At 42.2% G+C, this 21,921-nt stretch overlaps 1 protein-coding gene across 3 annotated transcripts in view; it reads left to right on the top strand.

Annotated features, from left to right (window-relative positions):
• Positions 1-21,921, top strand: part of LOC125000363 (anoctamin-4-like) — a 48,898-nt gene that overhangs the window by 9,879 nt on the left and 17,098 nt on the right. For 2 of the 3 annotated variants that reach the window (XM_047575882.1, XM_047575883.1), the window contains exons 3-15: positions 4,334-4,558; positions 15,738-15,938; positions 16,786-16,934; positions 17,111-17,260; positions 18,578-18,678; positions 18,880-18,924; positions 19,000-19,131; positions 19,410-19,516; positions 20,320-20,375; positions 20,561-20,682; positions 20,796-20,930; positions 21,189-21,285; positions 21,457-21,517. In XM_047575882.1, the coding sequence (XP_047431838.1) occupies positions 4,334-4,558; positions 15,738-15,938; positions 16,786-16,934; positions 17,111-17,260; positions 18,578-18,678; positions 18,880-18,924; positions 19,000-19,131; positions 19,410-19,516; positions 20,320-20,375; positions 20,561-20,682; positions 20,796-20,930; positions 21,189-21,285; positions 21,457-21,517 (1,581 nt within the window). Of the gene's footprint in view, positions 1-4,333; positions 4,559-5,613; positions 6,053-15,737; positions 15,939-16,785; positions 16,935-17,110; positions 17,261-18,577; positions 18,679-18,879; positions 18,925-18,999; positions 19,132-19,409; positions 19,517-20,319; positions 20,376-20,560; positions 20,683-20,795; positions 20,931-21,188; positions 21,286-21,456; positions 21,518-21,921 lie in introns of those variants that run through there. The other variant, XM_047575884.1, reaches the window with a different exon arrangement.

Genomic DNA, 21,921 nt, shown 5'->3' with positions numbered 1-21,921 from the left:
GACTGGGTAGTTGACCCAAAAGCTGATAAACGACTGGTAGAAAAAGTTTGAAGAGATGGTTTGAAACAACTCATGATCCCAACATACAGCATCATGTGCAAACCACTGTGGAGGCAGCTCGTTCTCATGGGTATGCATGAATTCCAAGGCCACTGGGTTACTCGTGTTTATTTATGATGTGGTTGAAGACAGAGGCCGCCTGACGAATTCTGAAGTGCAGAAAGGATTCACGGCCTGAAGGCTCACACTCACAAACAAACAATTAAAACATGTGCAGTGCAGGCCTGGGAAAACGTGACTAAGTTTACTTGTTCAATTGCTTTTCTTCTATTTGGGTGGGAATCCCAGAGATTCTGCACTCTAAGCTCATTTTCCATATATGACAACAAGCTGCAATAACAAAACCAAGCATGTATGGATCTAACTGTATCTATAGTGCCTCTCAAAGGTTTGTTCGCCCTTCATTTCTGCATAAAAATGACTCAGCAGATGTTCACCCAGGTTGTGAAAGTAGAAACTCAATCAAAGAAATACTGTATTATACTTGTGCGTTTATTTATGCAGAAAAACTAATCATTTGTACATAATCGTGAGTCGCAAAAGCATGCAAACCCTTGTTTTGAGTATCTGGTGTGACCCCCTTGTGCAGCAATAACAGCAACTAAAGAAAAATATCTTACTCACTTACAAATACACCAATATTACATATCTCTGAGCTGCAAAAGTGAGTGCACTTCCTCTTCTAATTAAACCATGCTAGATTTGTGAGGAAAATCTCCACTTTTAGCCTGCAAAAGAATCAGTGCAAAAACTTTTAAGATAATCCTGTAAAATAAGATAATCTTATGGGATTATCGTGTTAGTGGCCCATGTTCACACTAGATTCGTTTTTCTCCACCGTCTTGACTGCCCTTTTTTTTGGCAAATCATGTAGTTAAATGGGACACATATCAATGAGTAAAACTAGAATTTTTATATTAATGACGCTCATAATGTAATATAAAGACTCCAAAATTACTTTATATGTAATATTGATGTAATTCTTCTCTAAAATGCTCACTAATTCTCTCTTGTTCCCCATAGTTTATTTTTTTCCCAAGTCTTTTGTTAGTCTATACAACAAAATTACACTGTCACAGTGCTGCCAATGCCTCTACTGTAATGGTTATAAAGGATTGCAGTTATTTACTTTTCTAATAATATTAATTTCCCCCCTATAATTTCCAAGAGACCTCTTAGGTTTTTCTTGTCAAAAGATATTATACGTGACAAATTCCCCACAGAGACAGTACTACTCCAGTGCTGACTTTTGCACAAACATTGTTTTTGGGGACAGCCAGCCTGGGGCAGTTGTACGGCATCATGTGAGAACCCCTTCAGAATCTCCTAGATTGCAAGGCTCTAAAACAGCTGAGACGAGATGTACACTATGGCTTAGATTTACCCCGGCCCTCCTCATCAAAATTTATCCTCAGGCTGAATGTGCTGTGCAAGGAGCGAGCAGGGAGACTCAGAGACTGCCAGGCATTCCACTTCTCTGCTATTGATCTGGCTGTGTTTGTTCATTGCTGATGTACATCCGAAAACTGCTGCGCTTCGCGTTTTACAGGAAATCAGGAGGTGGAGGTGGGTGGGGAGTGTTCCTTGGTCCCACCTGTCCCCCCGGCATGTTACGTAACATTAGTGTGTGACTTATCAGCAGAAAAAAAAAAAAATGAACAATCACAGTATTGTGTTCTGTGTGTCTTAGCTGGAGTCATGTGGTTTATGAATTTTAATGTCACCGACAGTATCTCGCACATACTGTTGTCACTGAATTTAAAATCAGCTTCCACACATAACAGTTTAAATGTCAGTGATACTGGTTAATGCATGTGCTTGTTTTATTGTTTTATCACAGTAAAATATGCACACAGTGATTCACAATATTAATGTTCCATTTAAGAGATATACCAAATGTCATGACACCTAAAGTCTTTTTGTGCAGTTGTAATTTAATTATTTAAGGAAATGATGTAACAGTTGGAGAAATAAAGTCATTTCTCTTTCTGGCAGAGTTGGAGGAGAATGATTGATATACCGCTCATGTTTATGCATTAGTTGTGGAGCCAGAGCCACAAGAGATAGCTAGGTGCAGCTTTGAAGAAGGTCTGCAAACAGTCAAATACAAAAAGCAGGGTCTCAAGCTCAAATTACTACCAAGTCTCTCATACTAAAATCTCTTCTCTCTCTCTTTCTCTCTCTCTCTCTATTATATATATATATATATATATATATATATATATATACATATATATATATATATACAAATCTGGACGCCAATACATGAACAAAAACTAGCTCTTCAATCCAGTGAATTGAGAATGATGTTGATCTTCAAGTCCTCTTCAAAATGATGCATAGAAGTGTGCTACCCAAAATCAAATCAGTATTTCTCAAATGTTGCACTGAATGTTTAAAATACAGCATTTCTACTGGCACACATACAGATATTTTATAATCACTTGCACAAATTTGTTTGTTTTCATAGGCCAGGGGTGATCTCAAATACAACATTGACCAGCAATTTCCTTATAAACACTTTTTGGGCACCTGGTAAATATAAGGACAGTGTACACCATTTTACCTCTGTTTTGGTCTCTACTGGTCACTATCCAGCTATCTAGCTGCTGGCTTGCTGTTTCATGCATTGCTTTTTTCCCCAAAAGCAGGATTATTTTCTTCATTTGGAAAGATGATTGTGGAAATGAATAGATACCTGGAGGCAGCACAGAGGAAAGCTTGAGTCTAACACTGTCACTTTCAACTATGAAAATGTTGTCTTGTTGTATTTTTTGGTGCCAAAACTGAAAAATCTAAAACACTAACTTGAAGATTTATCACATATCAGCCACTGCTGATAGAGGTAACCAACATTAGTTGCGTGTTTCAGGAGTATCCAAGCAGTAGTTGCATTTACTACATTACCCTCCACAGTGGTTCCACTCACTTGGCTGTAAATAAACTATATCTTTGTTGGAGAGGCTTCACATGATAAAGACAGTCCGGACTTTGTACCGTCAGTGTTCCCATATGGTCAAGTCCTCCATCCAGTGAGTGAGTATAGGTGAATGTAGTCCCACCAGTCAGAGTCAACTTTTTAAAATAACACTCACGGCTCCTCGCCCCTCAAAAAACATCACATGGTTTACAAACCGTGAAGGTGTCTATAAAATGTATAATGATGTAGTCCATGAAACCAAAACAACAAGCTGTAGCAAGTTATTTCAGACAGTGTTCACATAAAAATGTTAATAAGGGCAACTTTAGAAAAAAGCGTTTACTCATCAGTCAATAATGTAGAGAGTCCTCGCACACACCTACTTGACATTTTCTTCATATTTCAGGTTAGAAATATGTCAAATTAACATTGCCAAGACTGTCAAATCTAACTTTATGGTACACAATTGCTCAGAGAGATTGAAAAATTGCTTTATTCTACTAAATTTTGGTACAGTTGTCTGTCTGCCATAAAATGTAGAAGAACAAACAAAGAAGACAAAATCTGGCAGCCATGATTGGCCCGGCCACCTGCGAGACACAGTCAGATCATCAGACATCTGGCAGCCCAGAGACAAACTGAGCTGGGTCACTAGTCTTGGAGGCCTTGTGAAACGGAGAGGAAAGCCTGCTGAGGAGAAATCGAAGGCCAGAGACGAGTCGAGCTGGTTCAGCAGTCTGGAGGTCTTCGACAAGCCGAGTGAGCAGCTGACAGAGAGATGTAGCGGGGAAGCTTTTCTCGTCTCCAAACTGCCACCTGAAAACGTACAAACGAAAAATAACTCTAGAATCATGAATTAGGAATCAATACAGTGATCATTTTAGTGTTATTTAATCTGTGGTGTTCCTTACTGGTTGTAACCGCACATTAAAGTATATTTAATTACATAAGCCCTACTGTTTTTATATATTCACCTATGGCGGGAATGACTAAACAGTTTTGGTTTAAAATAAGAATATGTTTCAAGTTTTTCAGTCTGGATTGCGTGAATGTGATTAGTTTGTTGAAATAGACACCTTCATAAATGCCTTTGTTTGTGACATACTGGGTTATTAATGCCCAATGACTGCAGAAGTTGGATGTTTTATTGATGTCAACAGCTTTTACCACTAGGGGGCAACATTACTGAGGAGATAACTGTCTACAGTTGGTTCATTTAACTTCCAGCATCACAAAAGAAAAGAGTCAGAGATTAAAGGCTTTTTATGATCAGATGATTTTTCACTGCCATCTTATAATATGGAATGTATTCTTATTAATCTTCTCATCGTCTGCCTTTGCTGTGTTTGGCAGGGTTTGACCTCGGGGGTCAGGTGGCCATTGGGTTCTCCCACTGGAAGAGCCCCTTCTCGGAAAGCGGTCATGACCTCCCTAGTCCGGACTGCATTCATTCCGAGGCCTCCGCCGTCCCTCCCGTCGGCGAGCATCCCGAGCCGGTGTCCTGCCCGGCCTCACTGTCCATCACCCCGCTGCCCACCTGCAGCGCCAGCCAGGAGACGCTGTGCGACAGCAGCACAAGTACGTCAGATTCTGTGACAAACGTTCAGTTAGTGGAACAGGTCTGTATACGTTGTAGCGGGATCAGCAGCTCTCAGTAATATTTTCCATGGTTCATAATCCCAGAATGATGAGCTCAGGGTTCTGTTGGGTCAAGTTAGTTCTTCAGCTGTATTTTTTCAGTCATCTGTCAGAAGGAGTTTGGGATCATACATCTCCCTGGTGGGATTGCATGGTGCACAGTAATCTGGTTGTTCCCCTCTATTATTAAAGACCAATCCACCAAATCCAGATGCAGAAATAGCCCCGGTGTTTCCGTGCACGGGTTAGTCGCTTGGCTTCTGTTGTTTTCTGCCAGTTCTGAGCTGATGCCAATGTGCGTCCACGGGCCGGCTGCTTCGTGTCCCATCCTCCTTGTCCATTTTCTTGTTGCCGCTCTCTCTCTGAGCCCTGACAGCACATCTGGAAACACCGGCTTAGCGCGGTGTGAGGAGTTTAAACTGTCCCTAATATGGCTGTCCCTCGTCTGGCTTTATCCCTCTTGCACATCTGTTTCTGGTAATGATTTTGCTTAAGTATGAGCGTGTCTTTGCTATATTGGCGAGCATCAGTTGTGGAATTTTAAAACTATACATATTTATATTGCGCAACATATGTGCGTTAATCTAAAATATATGAAATAGTAATACTAATGATGAATATTATTGTTTTAGACTTGAAATAACATGAACCTATTAAGTGCATGTAAGTGCATGTGTGTGTTTGTGTGTGCGTGCCCTTGAGTCCCCATCAGAGGTACACATAACACTGCCACCAGTGCCAACTGTCATTGTTTTGGGAGGCAGCAACACCGACACAGCCAGCCCTTTTTTCTGATTCGCCGCTGCCACAGCAGCTCCACCTCCGATTGGCTGCCCGGAAAGCCTGATTAAGATTGCGGATGAGTGGCACACACCTCCTCTCTCTGTTTCTCTCCCTGCCCCTCTCTCTCTCTCTCTCTCTCTCTCTCTCTTTCTCTCTCTCTCTCTCTCTTGCTCCCACACTGTAAACATCCTGCTCATGCTTGCGTTTTTTTTTTTTTCCCCCCTCAGAGAGGATCTTTGACAGCTTTCGCGTGCTTTTTCGCCTGGCAGATTTTTACTCCTCATTGTGGCAGATCCGCGTGTGTCTGTCTGTGTGTGTGTGTGTGTGCGCGCGTGTGTGTGGAGTGATGCCGGGTCGACTGATGCAGTGATGTGGAGTGAGGATTAAAAAAAAAGGGAGAAAAACAAAAAGTGGGGATGCTGTTTTTCCTCGTGGGGCGTCGTGTTTGTTTGTTTCCCTCAGCGAGGTCGTTTGCACGCTGGGGCGGGAAGGGGAGACGGGGTGATCGCTGTGGGTGCGTGCGTGTCCGTGTGTGCATGTGCCGTAGTCGTCAGGCTGTTCTGGCATTTGCGGCGGCTTGGCTGGGAAGCCCCCCCTCTCTTCCCCTCTGAGGGGTGAACCTGCCTCTCTACCTCAGCCCACCTTCACACGGTGAGTGTCATCAAGTTGTCTTGAAGCGAAGGCAGCTTGTACGCCAGAGTGGATGTTTTATTGCTGCAGTGCTCTCTCTCTTCCTCTCTCCTGTGTGTTGCTGTGTCCTACTCACACTCCCCTTTTGCGCTGCTTCATCTCTCACACGCAGTTCCCTGTGACCATACAAGCATTTGACCTTCACACACACTTTGTCCGAGCTCTCCCTCCCCCCCACCACCACTGGAATGTAATTCTACATTTCTCTTCATACACTGTACTCCTTCATCCTCCATGATGCATCAGCTCTAACACCCTGAACTGGGTCATGCCTCTGCGAGGAGCATGTGTCCGCTTCGACCAGCGGCAGGTCGGCAGGCGCAGCGCTCCCCTCGCCGTCAGGGGAGAACATGCACCCCAGGGCATGACGGGTGCATCCAGACGGAACGAACGATCCCTCCACACATAAGTCACTGACACCCGAGACACCCCTCAGTGCGGGCTAATATCTCAGGTTGGGTTGTGTTATGCAAGCCAACTTCATTGTTATTGTTTTTTTTTAGCTGAGAATATAGGATATAAAAGCACTAAAGATAATTTAGCACACGGAAACATGCACCCAGTGTCGTTGGACGTATAATATCCTGTTGCATCCGCACAGTGGGGGCATTGCAGGACAAGTGCAGGAGTAATTTATTCTGGAGTTTGTGTTGTGGTAGGCATTTTTTATTTTTTTTTAATGGTCAGACATCCTGACTTTAGTCCTCATTAGTCTGGATAAAGTCCAGATTCTGCACGAGCCATGATGCAACTCTGTGGGGTCCTTAGTCGGACATTTGCTGTTTAATGAACTATTGAAGTTTAAAGTCTAAATTTCGTTATCGGCTTCCCGTCAAAGATGTGCTTGTTTGTGTATCACCCACACACATACGCATAGGCTGGGAGAATGAGAGGACGTGTCTCTCCCTAAATTGTGCAACACGTACTCCAGCTTTTTGTGTTGTTTGCCTCTTATTGCTTTCTGTTTGCATCACATCTCCGTCCATTTAAGAAATTGGTTCGGGTTGAGTCATTTTTATGTTTTATGTATTTTACGTTTTTGCATCAGTTCCCCCATCCCGATCAGTTTGCATTGCGTCATTCTTAAGAAAATATTCTTGCGGGAAGACAGGAATCACGGGAAGGGAGCATGAACTGTCATGTGTAACAGTTCCCTTAAGTATGGAACTGGAGTGTGGAAATTAAGATAATGTGGAGTTCTGTCCACTGACTGATGCACAAAGCTTCAGAGTGGTGGTTAAGAAACTACCCCGTGTGGTGGTTCTGACTATTGTGCCCGGCTCCACCTAATTCCTAGCCAGTCCAAAGATGGGCAAAAAGGGGCCACATAAGTGGAGTTGAAGAAGACAGCTACCGATTTATGACTCAGATTATTCATAACTCTAAGTTGATATAATGTTGATGCAGGAGTTATATAAACATTTACCCTCATACAACTATACTACATTTTTCATTCAGGCAGCAGTGGCAGCAGGCACCAGGATTGTCAAGATGGTCTTAGTGCATAGGTCTCCACGACCCCTAGAGGGTCTGCGGAGGTACTGCAGGAGGGTTGCAAAACTTCGGTTGATCAGACTTTTTTTATATATATATATATATATATATATATATATATATATATATATATACACACACATATATATGTCATATATATTTTTTATTTTTAAGTTTCCCCCCTCAAATTTTCTTTAAATACACACTAACACAAATCTAACTTTTAGAAGAGGGATAAGGGATAGCTTAATATTGAATGTAAAATGATAATAATAGGCCAAGTTTAATATAGAATACATATAGTAGGTAGGGGGTCTCTACTTAATCTCTCCATCAGTTCTGTGGTCCTTGGCTTGAAAAACATTGAATACCCCTGCCTTAGAGGATACCTAGCTTGAGGCTTCCAATTTTTTTTATATATCAGACACACTGACACATTTTCTTGGTAAAAAATATGCAAGCTGGTAGCTGACTTCAAATTAAGTACTTTCATGCATGTCTCCACTATTGCTCTGTTTACAGGGTGTGTAAAGTGATTTTGCAAACTAAAATGGGTGGAACAGCCCTTTAAACTCAAACAGGAAGAGATATTTAAAAGTAATATGTAGGTGTCTTTGACCTGTATTGAAAGATGCTGTCACCTGTCTAATAATTTAGGACATTTTAGGGGCATTTAAATCGCAGCCATTCAGATTATTTCAGATTATTTAGCTACGGCATTTACAGTATAAGTGACCAAGTCCCTGTTCTGACCTTGCATTAACATCCAGCAAGGGTAATGCGGACAGCTTTAAGTACTTGCGGTCTAACCTGGTATTAAAGTGCTTTTCCACATGCGTCCCCAGCCAGCACTTGAGAGCCAATCTGACTTTCACACTCTTCATGCAAAGCAGTATATTATTGTAACAGAGGTCGTTTCTGATGCATCGCTACCACTGTTGCAGAACCATGAACAGCTGTTTGATGTGTTTGCCTCAAGACATGGGGACTTGATACATATTTTGCTATGAACTCTTTTATGTATCGCCACCATGACGTTATTTTAGAGATCTGCACAAGTCCAGATAATAACTCAGACCTTGAAAACTTGCACGACATGCACCATAATTTGTGCTTTTCGAAGCACTGAATCTCCAGAAATAATCATAAAAAAAGGACTGGTTGTTTTAGAGGGAGTAACTCCACGAGGCTTAATGTGACCCAGGATGCATTGTGTGTTCACACTACCAAAAGAAAAAGGTCAAATACGTCCCAGACCACCTCCAAAAATGCTCTGAGATCAGATCTCTCAAATCAGCGCTCCAAGGCGTGTTCACACCTGTTCTTTAAGGTGGTCACTTTGTACTGGCCTGGGACAGATGCCAGGTCTGAACAGGGCCTAGGAACCACTAACTTTCAGGAGCGTATATCAAATCTGTAATCACCTTTTGTTGCCCATGAAGGCAGAAACTGGATGAGATGAGCAGCATAGGATTTGAAAAGTGAATTAAATATGTATCTGATACACTGAAATAACAGGCACAGCCTACTTACTTCTGCACACATTAAATTTCATGAGCTACTTGCTCCAAATACTGGAGATCCCAGATCAACACCATCAAGCTGGTAAGTCTAAATTATAGATCCAACATACTGTACATGAAAGGAGATAAGGCCTCTGAAACTGACATAGTTGGATCGAATCATTTTAGTAGAGTAGTCGTACCACTCTGTGGATCTTTTTTTAATATGGACAATGCAGCAAGTATCAAAAGGAGACTACAGACCAAAGTAAACTACTTTTCTGTTGATCAGTGAAGATAATGGTCACTTCTGCATCGTCCATCCAAGTAAATCAGTGAGCATAGAAATATACCACTTTGGTGGGCTAGTTGTCACATTAAAAGTTAAATTCTTTCTCTTCCTCAGCTGTATTTTTTCAGTATTTCTAGTGAACACAGATCTTTTGATTTCTGACTGTTCCAAAGCACATGAAACACTATTTACTGCAACTGACTTCTCTCATTCTGCCTCCACTTCAGTACCTCATGACCTCAATTGTGGCTTGAGTTACAGATGTACTGTACCATAAGGCCGTTAAAGTTTAATGGATACGTTACTTGACTGGCCACTGTCTCTCCACAGTAGCATGATGTAGGCTAATATGTGGCATCTCAGTCCTCGGAGAGCCAATATTTATAGTAAGCAATTCTACGTTCCATTAATGGGACGCCTGGTGTTGGAGTAGCGTGAAGAAACGGGGCCGCTGAGTGTCTTGGATTAAGGGAGGTAAAGTCCTCTTGTGTGTAAAAGCTCCCCAGCATCTACATGCTGAAGATTTAAATAGTGGGGGAAATAACAGAGTGGAAAAGATGGTTAAAACCGGTCAACATCCTTAGATCTAAATACATCCAACACTTCCAATAATTTCGATCCAGGTCCTCGGACTAACTTTTCAGTGGACTACTGCTTCATGCGCCTGCTGAAGGTTCAGACAAGGACAACAATGATGGTTTCTGTCTCATTGATTTTGGATGTTTCTGTTCTGTGGAACAACATTTCTAGTCAACATTCAGTATCACCGTGAAATATTATATTCCCACAGCGGTGTGCTTCCTGAGTTCAGGACAGCTAGCTTTTTCACCCGAGTATGCCTGAAGTAGAGTAGATCTGTTGCACCAGATGCTTGAAATTATAATTATTATATAGACGATTATCACGTGCAGGTCATAACCAAGAGCTCAAGCCACAAAAGTGTAATTTTTGTAAACAGGTATTTATTCAGGTAGCTCTTCTCGGCAGAACTCACCGATCTACAAATAAGAACCCTTCTTTTTAAAGAATTTAAATATTGTACGTCATGCCTTGTTGTAGACCAGAGTGTACCTCTAACTAATGACAGCTGGGTTACACGCCAGTGCCCCATTAAAAGCAGCTGTGGAATGGGTAAACAACAACAAAAAACAACTGTATGGTAACTGCCTCAAACCACAACATCAGTAAAAGCCCTCGATTAAAACTGAAAATTAAAGAGGTATGTAGCAACCGAGAAAGTGCGGGAAAACAAACTACTGGTAGTCATGATATATGGCAAACTCTCATGGAGAACACATATAAATGAAGTAGTTAATAAAAGTGGTATTTCTCTCTCGGTGGTTAGCACTGATGCCTCCCAGCTACAAGGTCTGGGTTTGAGTCCAGCTTGGGCCTTTCTGGGTGGAGTTTGCATGTTGTTCCTGTGTCTCCGGGTACTCTGATTTCCTCCCACCTCCAAAGACATGCTTGCTAGGCTAATTGGTGACCATGAATTGTGAATGGTTGTTTATGTGATAGCCCTGCGATCGGCTGGCGACCTGTCCCCCGCCTATTATTATCATTCTGCATTCAAAATTAGGCTATTCAAATAATACACAGGTTCAAATATTGTTATTTTTTCTTATTTCTATGTTTTGCTCAAGACACGAAATGATCGATGTTTGCCTCAGTGGTAGGCTGATGTGAGTGAGCTGTACTGTTAGCTTCTCTTCTGCTAATGTTGCAGCGTGCGCCTGGGAACTGAATAGGCTCTCGGAACCTGAATGTCAGCGTGTAATATGCCACCTCATGATTGGCTCGCCTAGTGATAGGGGCGGGTCCTACTATGTACAGGAAGCTCAGATTGACAGGTCTCGGGTAGTGTAGCGCTCTGTGTGAAATGGTGTTGAGACAGCTCCTGTATGGCTGAATGAATGAAGTGCTGAGTGAAAGATAATGTCTTCTTCCTCCATTTATCCCTTTACTAAAATATGTTGGATTCGTGTTAATGTGTATTTAAAAAAAAATTTAATTTGTGGGGGGAAATTAATATGTATATATATAAAGATATTTAATCAACCAAAGATTTTGTGACCTCTGTGCAGTCCCTCCGCAGACCCCCTATGGGTCACGGACCCCATGTTGAATACCTATGATGTAGGGTATATTTGTCATTGAAATCTACCAAACTCATCACAGAATCTTTAGCCCTCTCACATCTCGACTACTGCCCACTGCTATAGTCTAATGCCACAGCAGACTTCATTAATAAATTCCAAAAAGTGCAAAATAGAGCAGCTCGCATTGTACTCTGCTGCGATCTCAAAGCAAATTATTTAGAATGCATAGAAATCTCAGCTGGTTATTGGTAAGAGATAAATTACTTTATTCATTATTAATATTCATAAGAAACATATCCATATCCAAAACCCCACGAGTTCTATAGAAAGAAAATGATACTACAGCTCGCTACAGTGATACCACAAGCTGTGCTGCTAGAGGAAATGTTGCCAAAAATGAAGACAAGCTATAGTAAAGAACGGTAATGTACACAGCTATGTAGGAAATAGTTCGCATAAAAGAATTTAAATGGTTACTAAAGAAACATTTCATAAATAGATACATATAAAACAAGGTTATTAGTTAATTAAAATGGCAGTATTGTAAGGTGTTTGATGCTATAGTTACTGAATTTATAAATATTTTGTGTTTTTTTTATTTTTTATGCACAGTAAAAAGCTGTAGCTCACTGTAAAAAGCCTCTCACTGTATCTGAGGAAAGAAATAAAAATCACTTCCTTCAATTCTTGACATGGTTTCAACTACGGGTGAGGAAACAACAGCCAGCCAACCACAAGCTGTTCATCTGTCAAACAGCGCTGGCACAAGGCACATTTATAATATGTCGAAAGATACAGAGGAGCGGCTTCATAATAAGGCTGAGGGCACCTGCTCTGCACTGCAGATGGATGTAGCAGCTGACAGTTGTAAAGACCTACGTCAGAATCACTGATGCCGGTGGTGTGAGGGAGGAGCTGCTCTTCAGCCAACACACACAGCCGCTGCAGACGAATTGTTCAAATTAAGGAAGTTGAAAGAGGGGGATCTGAAACGGGGTGACCGTGTCGGGGACCTGCTCTAGCAACGTCTGAGAAACGAGGAGGGCTGCGACAACCTTTCCGTGGGAACACAGTGCGGCACGCCTAGAGACGTCCGAGCTGAACCTGTGTGAGGAAAATAAGATGTAATGGGATCCACAGCCGTTCAGTCTCACAGCGAGTCCCTGTGGCTGTCACCTGGGAAGGTTTTATCCAGGGGGTTTGATGGAATTTGCTCTGAATCTTCTGGGAGGAAGAGAGTAATTAACCTCCACAAATGCATTCACTTACCTCAGTGGCATGTTTACTGGCAGAAAGGGCTTACGAATTTTATACATCATAACTTTCTATTCAGCCCCACTGGATACGTCTTCAGCTTCATGCGCCTCTAACGGCTGCAGCAAGTGTTTGGAGAGATGAATACGAGCGTAGTGAAAGGTTTACGCTCACTGTGAGTAAACAAAAGGGATGCTGAGAACGGATTTTTCACCAGTGTGAAATTTGTCATCTTTCTGTTGTTGGCGCATTCAAAAAAGCGTCGGCGGCTGATTAAAAGCCGCGACGCTCCCGCGCATCTTATCTCTGTCCACGTTGGCCGTGGCTCAGCAGAAAATATTTGGCTGAGTCACCTCTGCTGTCACTAAACGAAAATTCAGCGCGCAGGCCTTTAGGACGGCCTCCCTTCTTCACCGAAGTCCTCCCGCCCTCCGGAGGACGGAAAGCAAGAGATACAGATGTATTCGAACTGAATCCATTTAAGCTGTTTTGCCTCCTGTGAGACACCGTCTGGTTGATAAATACACCCAATTAGCTTGTGTGTTCCTGTGAAGAATGTGTGTGTTGTGAGGGTCCTTCAAGGTTAATCCTTAGTAAGGAGTTAAAAGTTACGGATATATATAAAAGTTAAGTATTTTTCTATTCCTTAGTTTTTTTTCCCCATCCCACATGTTTCATTCTTAACGGGATTAAATTGCTGTGTATTCCAAATTAAAGTTTGCAAAATAAATGTTTGGATAAAGGTTGCATAAACAACATTAAATCATAGTTAATATGATTTCAATATTATTTTAATGGTAAGAATACTAACCAGTAGTGCAAGAGAAAACTCTGTTTGCCACTGACACAAGCTTACAATGGATGCGTATAATTACAGTTTACATAGCTCACTAAGGTGCTAGGCCAGTAGTCTTCAATGTTCTTCAGGCCAAGGACCCCAAACTGATGGAAAAACTAAATAGGGCCCCCCTACCTACTATATATGTTCTATAATAATAGAACATACCTGACATAAACATACATACATACACAGACTGTATACATCATGCACTGTTAGCTTCTCTTCTGCTAACATTACAGCATGTGTCTGGGATTTCACCTGGGGACTGAATAGGCTCTTGGCCAACTGGAACCTGACAGAGTCAGTGTGTAATATGTGGCCTTGTGATTGGCTCAGCACCAGTAGGGGCGGGGCCTACCGTGTAGAGGACATTAGATTGACAGGTCTCTCTCTGTTGAAGACCTATTTGGTAGGCTAATGTTAAGCTGTTTCAAATTTAAAATATGCTTCAGACACATGGTAACAATATGCATATTCCTCACTGGTTAAGTGCAATTTTTTCTCTGGCGTGTACTGTAGCTACCACATATTCAGCAACCATTCTGAAATGTCCAGTAAGGTGGAGGTGATATGTATATGATAGGTATAATTGGTTCCTGTCATGCACATTAAGGGAACTCACTTTTTTGAGAAAAGAAGAAACTCATTAGTTCTCATTATTAGCTTCCTCGCAAGTTAGTTGAGAGGACATTGTATTGTGTTGTTTACATCATGAAATTCATAAAGCTGTTTTCCATGTGTTCACCATTTAAACTTTGTAAAAGAATGATATGCCAGTGTTTTGATTACAGCTGGTTGTGTGTGATTGTTTGTGTTAGTAGTTGCTGGATTTAGAACATGGCAGCTCCCTGTTCTTGAGGCACAGATAGTGTATGACTTTTTTTTTTTTTACCCACGATCAATGAGCCAGTACGTGTTCACAGCAGCATTTTACCGCTCCTGTTGTGCCTCTCATTGCCATGACCTGAATTTATCAATCACAATAGATGGATTTGCACGGTCAGTACATATTAGTCAATACTTGGAAAGTTGCTGACATATCCAGTAGACATTTTGGTAAATGTATTTATAAAGTGACTTTAGACCTGGTAAACTAATGCTTTAAAGTCATAATGACAAATCTACCCACTTGTTCACACACACAAATGCAAGGGACTGGGAGTATCTTGGGGATCAATGTCATGGTCAAGGACACTTGGGCATGTGGTCCATGTACTGAACCATCTGGTTCTTGAACAACCCACTCCAACTTCAAGCCACAGCTGCCCCAAAACAGCCTGGCAGAGGCTGTCTTAGGTACATACATATACTCACCAACCACGTGGTGAGTATAAGTACACCTTGCTAGTGAAAGGTTGGACCCTGCCTTTATTCCTCGTGTGACACTTTCAACAAGTGGTTGGAAACATTCCCCAAAGATTTTGGTCCTTATTTACATGACAGCATCACACAGTTGCTGCAGATTTGTTGGCTGCACATCTATGATAAGAATCTCCCGTTCCACCACATCCCAAAGGTGCTCTATTGGATTGAGATCTGGTGACTGTGGAGGCCTTTGGAGTAGACCAGACCAATCTTCTATTGTTCAATTTAGGTGAGCCTGTGCCAACTGTAGTCTCAGTTTCCTGTTCTTAGTTGACAGTAGTGGCCCCTGGTGTAGTCTTCTGCTGCTGTAGCCCATCTTCTTCAAGGTTTAACGTGTTGTGCATTCAATGATGGTATTTAGCATCCCTTGGTTGTAACGAGCGGTTATTTGAGTTACTGTTGCCTTTCTATCATCTCCAACCAGTCTGCCCATTCTCCTCTGACCTCTCACATCAACAAGGCATTTTCGTCCACACAACTGCCACTCACTGGATATTTTCTCTTTTTCGGACCATTCTCTGTAAACCCTAGAGATGGTTGTGCATGAAAATCCCAGTAGATCAGCAGATTCTGAAATCCTCAAACCAGCCTGTCTGGCACCAACAACCAACAGTCACTTAAATCCCCTTCCCCATTCTGATGCTCAGTTTGAACTTCAGCAAGGTGTTTTAATCACCGCTACATGCCTAAATGCATTGAATGGCTGTTTAGCTATTTGTGTTAACAAACAATTGAACAGGTGTACCTAATTAAGTGGCAAGTGAGTGTAAATCGTAACAAATTTATCTGTGTTTTCAAGGTGTGAGTTTATCTCTACATGGGTCTGAGCCTCGGCGGCGGAGCTTCCACCGACACAAAGTCCTGCTGCAGCCTTCGGCCTCCAACTACCAGGCAGCGGACAGGCCCCTCGCCTTCCCCACCTGTTGGAAGGCAGACATCATGGAGGAGTCCTCGGCCGAAGCCCCGGACTCCAGCACCCAAGATGATGTACCTCCACTGGGTGAGAATCACCCCCACCAATGGGGACTTCTGCCACATTCATTTGTAATTAATTGTTGCCATACATTGATGCTGTACCGAGCAGCTTCCTGTTACTTTAAACCAGACAGGTGTTGCGAATACTTCATGTTGCCCGTTGCGTGGTTGGCACTAAAAGTGAAAAATTCACTGCCGCAAACTTATTATATAGGATCATAAGTAATGACCGGAGGAAAGATTATTGTGCACACACCACTAGTACAGTGAACCTCCAGACCAGTACATTTCACCACAGGAAGTTGAGCTTACAGCACTGTTGTAGTTGATATTAATTCTAGATGATGTTCTGGAAGACCCCATTCTATCATGAAAAGCTATTCAGCTTTCAATAGTACACTGTAGTGCTGGATGTGGCAGGCTGCAGGCTATGTTAGCAATTATGATCAACAACTGGTACTATCACAGCAAATCACACACATACACAAGTTTCTTCTGAGAAGTTTCTTGAAATCATATTTTCTGAGTATTCATCCCACAGAGAATTGTAATCCAGATGCAATTCCCTTTCCCATTTTGAAGACTTTTAGCTTATTGTTTCGGTTTTATGTTTTATTTTATAGTAGTTACAGGCAGTGGTAGTTAGACTTTCAAGTGCCTTAGGGGAAGTCATTTTTCCTAGACTGCACATTGACTTTACATGTCAGCAGCAAGGAGACAAACACCGTTTCAGCACAGCAGTACACCAAAGTTGGAAATACTAATGAACTTTCATGGGATACAAAGTACAACACAGCAGGAATGAAAACAAGCATGTGCTTCACCAGGGATTTGCCATTTTATCAATTCTACAATCCATCTTTTCTCTCTAGTTTTGAAGGATGTTAATGTGCTGCTCGAGAGGCAAAGGTCGGACAACATAAGCAGCCCATCCAGAGACGACGACTCCACCCTACAGAACGCGGGCACCCACAGCAGCATCCTTGACGACAACACAAAGTCCGATTCGGCACTCCCAGAGGTGAGTGGTCCTGCTAAATCAAAAGGAACTGCTCTTTTCCATCACAGCTAAATTTAAGTGTTCCTAGACAAAAGTTTTCAGAGTCATGAAAAAAAAAAAAAAACATTAGACGGGAAGTAATTTTTTAGTGACCATTTGTCCATTCCCTGACCATCTATATGTCTACCTGTCCTCAGGGGAGGAGTAGGTCCAGTGGCCTTTGCTTCAGTGATGGAAAGAGCCGCATTGATTACATCCTGGTTTACAGGAAGTCCAGTTCACAGTCAGAGAAGAGGGAAATATTTGAGCGGAACATTCGTGCAGAGGGCCTACACATGGAGAAGGAGGTAAAGAACATTTAGACTTGCTTCTCGCCACACTGAAGGAAATACCTGACTCATACTTTGCCAACCAGCTAACCTTTAACGTCGTCTGTCTGAAATGGGGATAAACAAATAGTACGGCGAGAATTACCAAAGACTTCCTCTTGAAACCCATTTCCCAAAATCAAACAAAAGGCTAAACAAGTGTACAAAGCAGCACAAATCTGGTCAAAATCAGGTCAAAATCCATCACTACCACCAATCCCTTTTATCTCATCCATTGTTAAAATAAAAATAATGGCTGGAGCCATAAACCATTGAGGCCAAAGTAATTTTTTTGTACCAGGCTGTAAACATTTAATAACGCTGTGAAGTTGGGCTTTTTAACATGGGGGTCTATGAGGATTTGCTCCCATTTGGAGCTTCAAAAGGCCACTCGATGAACTGCAGCTTTTTTGCACCTCCGCATGGGCCCCATCGCTCGGTATCAGAGGTTGCGGCTTGTTTTTTTAACTGGTTATTTTGTCATGATAAAAGTACAAAACTTTCAATGTATTAATCATCTATTAATACACCATATTCTTTCATTCCCTATACTACCATTAAATAGCATGTTTAGCAGTAATGCCTTTCTCCTTCAGCTGGGAATTTAAAGTAACCACTTCAGGCTGGCGGTTATAATCATAATGCTCAGATTGAAGAGGGTGGTTTCTTAAATTATGCCTAATGATAGTCCAGCTCTTTAAAAAAAAAAGTGATGACTGCAACTAAACGAAGAGCTGTTGCTGCTTAGCATCTTGCTGAAAGTGAGCAACGTCATTAGCAATTTGCCTGAAGGGAGCAATTTAATGCTCAGCCGTACAACCCACGTAATCTCAGCTTCCACATTGCTGAATTTTAAAGCGCTCCGGGCACTCGCGTTGGCTCCCGCAGCCTGAGTGCTGATGTGACGTCCGCTGGTGAGCCCCTAGTCATGCAGCCAAAACAAAGCTGAGAGCACTCTGCTGCGGCTGCTTCGTATTGGTTTTGGTTTCAAGTGTCACATGAAAGTATGCGGTAAATGTGGATCTGAGTTAACTTCGGTACTGTTTGCCAACTCTGCAGCCTCAAGGTCATCAGTATATAGAACATGCAGCTGAGGACAGTGGATGGTGTCTCCTTCAACGCTCAGCCCACTCCAGAGTTTGCTCCTTGCGAAGAGTCATCTAGTTATTTTTAGGCCTCTTTTCACTTAGCTCCCGATTCATGTGCCTTTTAGACAGACTCCCTCTCTATCAGGCAGCACAAACAGATGAGGAAACGTGTCTTATTATGCGTTTGTGTGCTTTGGCTTCCTTACAGGCCTCTATAACGAACAGCGACGTCATCTTCCTGAAGGTTCACGCACCGTGGGACGTCCTCTGCCGCTACGCAGAGCTCATGAACATTCGCATGCCTTTTAGGTGAGACAAAATATTTTCATGTGCGCTAGTTCGCAGTACGTTCCTTCTCTGCCTTACATTACTGCAACAAGTGACAATCAGTGACATAGCATGAGGCCAAAAATGTGCTTTTATTTTTATAAGTAGCAGCGATTTAGAACTCCTAGCAGCATTTTGTTATTACCCGTCTTATTGAAATGCCCTCAACCATCCACACCCCAGGAGGAAAATCTTTTACTTGCACCGGCGGCACAAGTTTATGAGCAGGTGAGTGTTCAGTCAAAGAAGCAGAGTATGAGTTGGGGAAGCTGCCGTGGCTTTAACCCGAATCCTCTCTTGCAGGATGGAGAAGCGCATCAACAAATTTCGTGGGTGGCTTCCTCGCAAGCCCATGAAGTTTGACAACAACACCCTGCCCGACCTGGAGGAGAACGAGAGCTTCACCGCCCCCTTCAGTCGGTCAAGGATCCACCAGTGAGTATTGTTACGGGACTGCACTTCAGCTCAGCCTTGAGATATGATTTAAGCCTAATCTCGGTCCGCCAGTTGGTATGTCATGCATTTCATGCATCTTTTGGAATTCAGCCTCTCAAACTTGTCTGTCTGCTCTGTTCCTAGAGATTGGCACCAATGCACACATACAAACTAACACCCACACTTTCATATATATATATATATATATACACACACACACACATATACACTGCGGTAGTAGCAGACAGATTTGCAATAATTGGTTCCTTCTGCTGCAGTTTCATCATCCACAACAAAGACACGTTTTTCAACAACGCCACCAGGAGCCGCATCGTCCACCACATCCTGCAGCGGGTCAAATATGAGGAGGGAAAGAACAAGATGGGTGAGTTTTTGTCCAGATGAGGCAGAAAAAGTCAGAAAACGGTCCCAGTGTATGGTAAATGGAAGTTTACATGGTCGGAAAAGATGTGAGCAATGTATTTCACATCAAGAACAGAGAAAGAGAGGAATATATTACCTTAAGGGTTAATTTTCCCCATAAACTTCCAGTTTTTATTGTTGAGGTTAAAATGGTAGCCGTTCAGTAAATTAAATCGTCTTTTATTTCTGTTCTGTGAAACAAATGCCATTTTGTTGTCCTGTTTCCCATTAATGACTATAACTCTATACCCAGCTCAGTCTCTCAATAGAGTGAATGAAGAGAGGGAGCGGCGTTTAAGACCAAAAAGCAGTGAATCACACAAAATAAAACATTTTCTGTAAAAACATTTCCACATATTTTTGCCAGACAGTGTATAAGAGTAATAAGAGTACTCACATACTCTTATTGGATCATACGTGATAATTGAGAAGGGTTACTTTTTTGTATGTCGGACCCTGCTTTTAAGAACATGCCATATTCTATACTCAAGTGTGTGGAACAGGGTGCTGCCTTTCAGTCTTGCTGTTATTATCTCCCATTGCTCAATTGTGGTATTGCAATAAAAAATCCCTTAATCATTTCCCTTCATTCCAATTTCCTCATATTTTCTGTCATTCCAATGGAGAGTGTTTGAGAGAGGCCACTGCCTCGTGGAGCGGCTTGAGCATTCAAGCAGCAGTCGCATTTTCGAATAACAGGTGTCAACGCTGGCATCTCCTACAGCACATCTTTCATCTTTCATGATTCTCTCTTTTTGATTCCAGGGCTTAATCGTCTTTTGAGCAATAATTCCTACGAGGCAGCTTTCCCTCTTCATGAGGTAATTTGGCTCGTCTCCTTCACGCCATTCACTCACACATTCCCACCAGCTCTTTTGAAGTCATCCCTCCTTGCGTCTGACATGCTCAGTATTTGGTTTGGTTGCTCCATGTACTAATGTTACATCAATACAAACATATACACTGTAAACCACAGAGCGTATGTGTGTACATGCTCTATGCGTAGGGGAGCTACCACAGCAAAAACCCCATCAGAACGCATGGAGCGGAAAACCATCGGCACCTGCTGTATGAGTGCTGGGCCTGGTGGGGGGTTTGGTACAAATATCAACCGCTGGACCTCATCAGGTAACTACACAAGTATGATGACATTTTAAAATCACATTTATATTAAGTATGGTTAGGGCCACTCCAACAGAAGCCCACAAACCAATCCCCCATGCACCTGGCTGTTGTTTCAGGAGGTATTTCGGGGAAAAGATTGGCCTGTACTTCGCCTGGCTCGGCTGGTACACCGGGATGCTTTTTCCTGCAGCTCTCGTCGGCCTTCTGGTATTCTTATACGGTGTTTTCACTCTGGAGCACTGCCAGGTCAGGTAAACACACCTCCTCTGTTTTCTGATAAAATATATATATATATATATATATATATATATATATATATATGTGTGTCCCTAGAGTTTTATGTTCTGAGTAAGAGAATAACATAGAAGTGAAAAAAAAACTATACAGTGTAAAGCTCAACGTTCCATTGTGGGTCTTAGCATGTTATTCAAAAGCACTTTAACTCTTTAAGGACGCTGTCATCCAAGCAAGTATCCGAATTTTCATGAGGGAAATGTTTTGTTCTCCAGCAAAGAAATCTGCCAGGCCTTTGACATCGTAATGTGCCCCATCTGTGACCAGTACTGCCCCTACCTGAAGCTGTCAGACAGCTGCATCTACGCCAAGGTACAGACACCAGGACCAGAGGGACCAAATGTTCCCGGCATCGGGTCGAATGTGCTGTTCTCAGTGCACCCGTGGAGAATGAGACAACTGAGTTTCATATTGATACACGTAGTCGACACATTAAAACAGTTATTGAGTGACAGTGCTCTCCTGTCCTGTTTTTATTTTCAGGTAACCCACCTCTTTGACAACGGGGCAACTGTTTTCTTCGCTGTATTCATGGCTGTTTGGGGTAAGTCTTTGTACAGGAAGTGAGTCTCTTCTTCTGCCCTAGCCTTTCTAATGAGACGTGCTAATAGTAGCAAAAACTTTAAAGCTGCAGGCCGAGAAATTGAAAGCTGAACGGTGCAAAAACGCACTTCAGAACTGTGTGCTGATTTGGGTGAATCTTGTAAATGGTGCCTTTAACGTTATGCTAAGTCATGTGATCCATTGTTTCTGTTTCTTTTAATTAATGCGGCATGAGCAAGAAAGGGAGCCATCACCTCATGTGTTGAGGACAGTGATTGCCTGAAGCTAATTTCATTACGTTGGGTATAAACTAGCCATGTGTTACCAAACCTTTTTTTAAAATAAATAAATAAATAAAAATAGTAGCTTTAAACGTCTCAGTTGCTCAGTGAGATCTCTGTTCAG

Source organism: Mugil cephalus, chromosome 22, assembly GCF_022458985.1.
Source record: "Mugil cephalus isolate CIBA_MC_2020 chromosome 22, CIBA_Mcephalus_1.1, whole genome shotgun sequence".
Lineage (NCBI taxonomy): Eukaryota > Metazoa > Chordata > Actinopteri > Mugiliformes > Mugilidae > Mugil > Mugil cephalus.
This window is presented reverse-complemented; position numbering and strand designations above follow the sequence as displayed.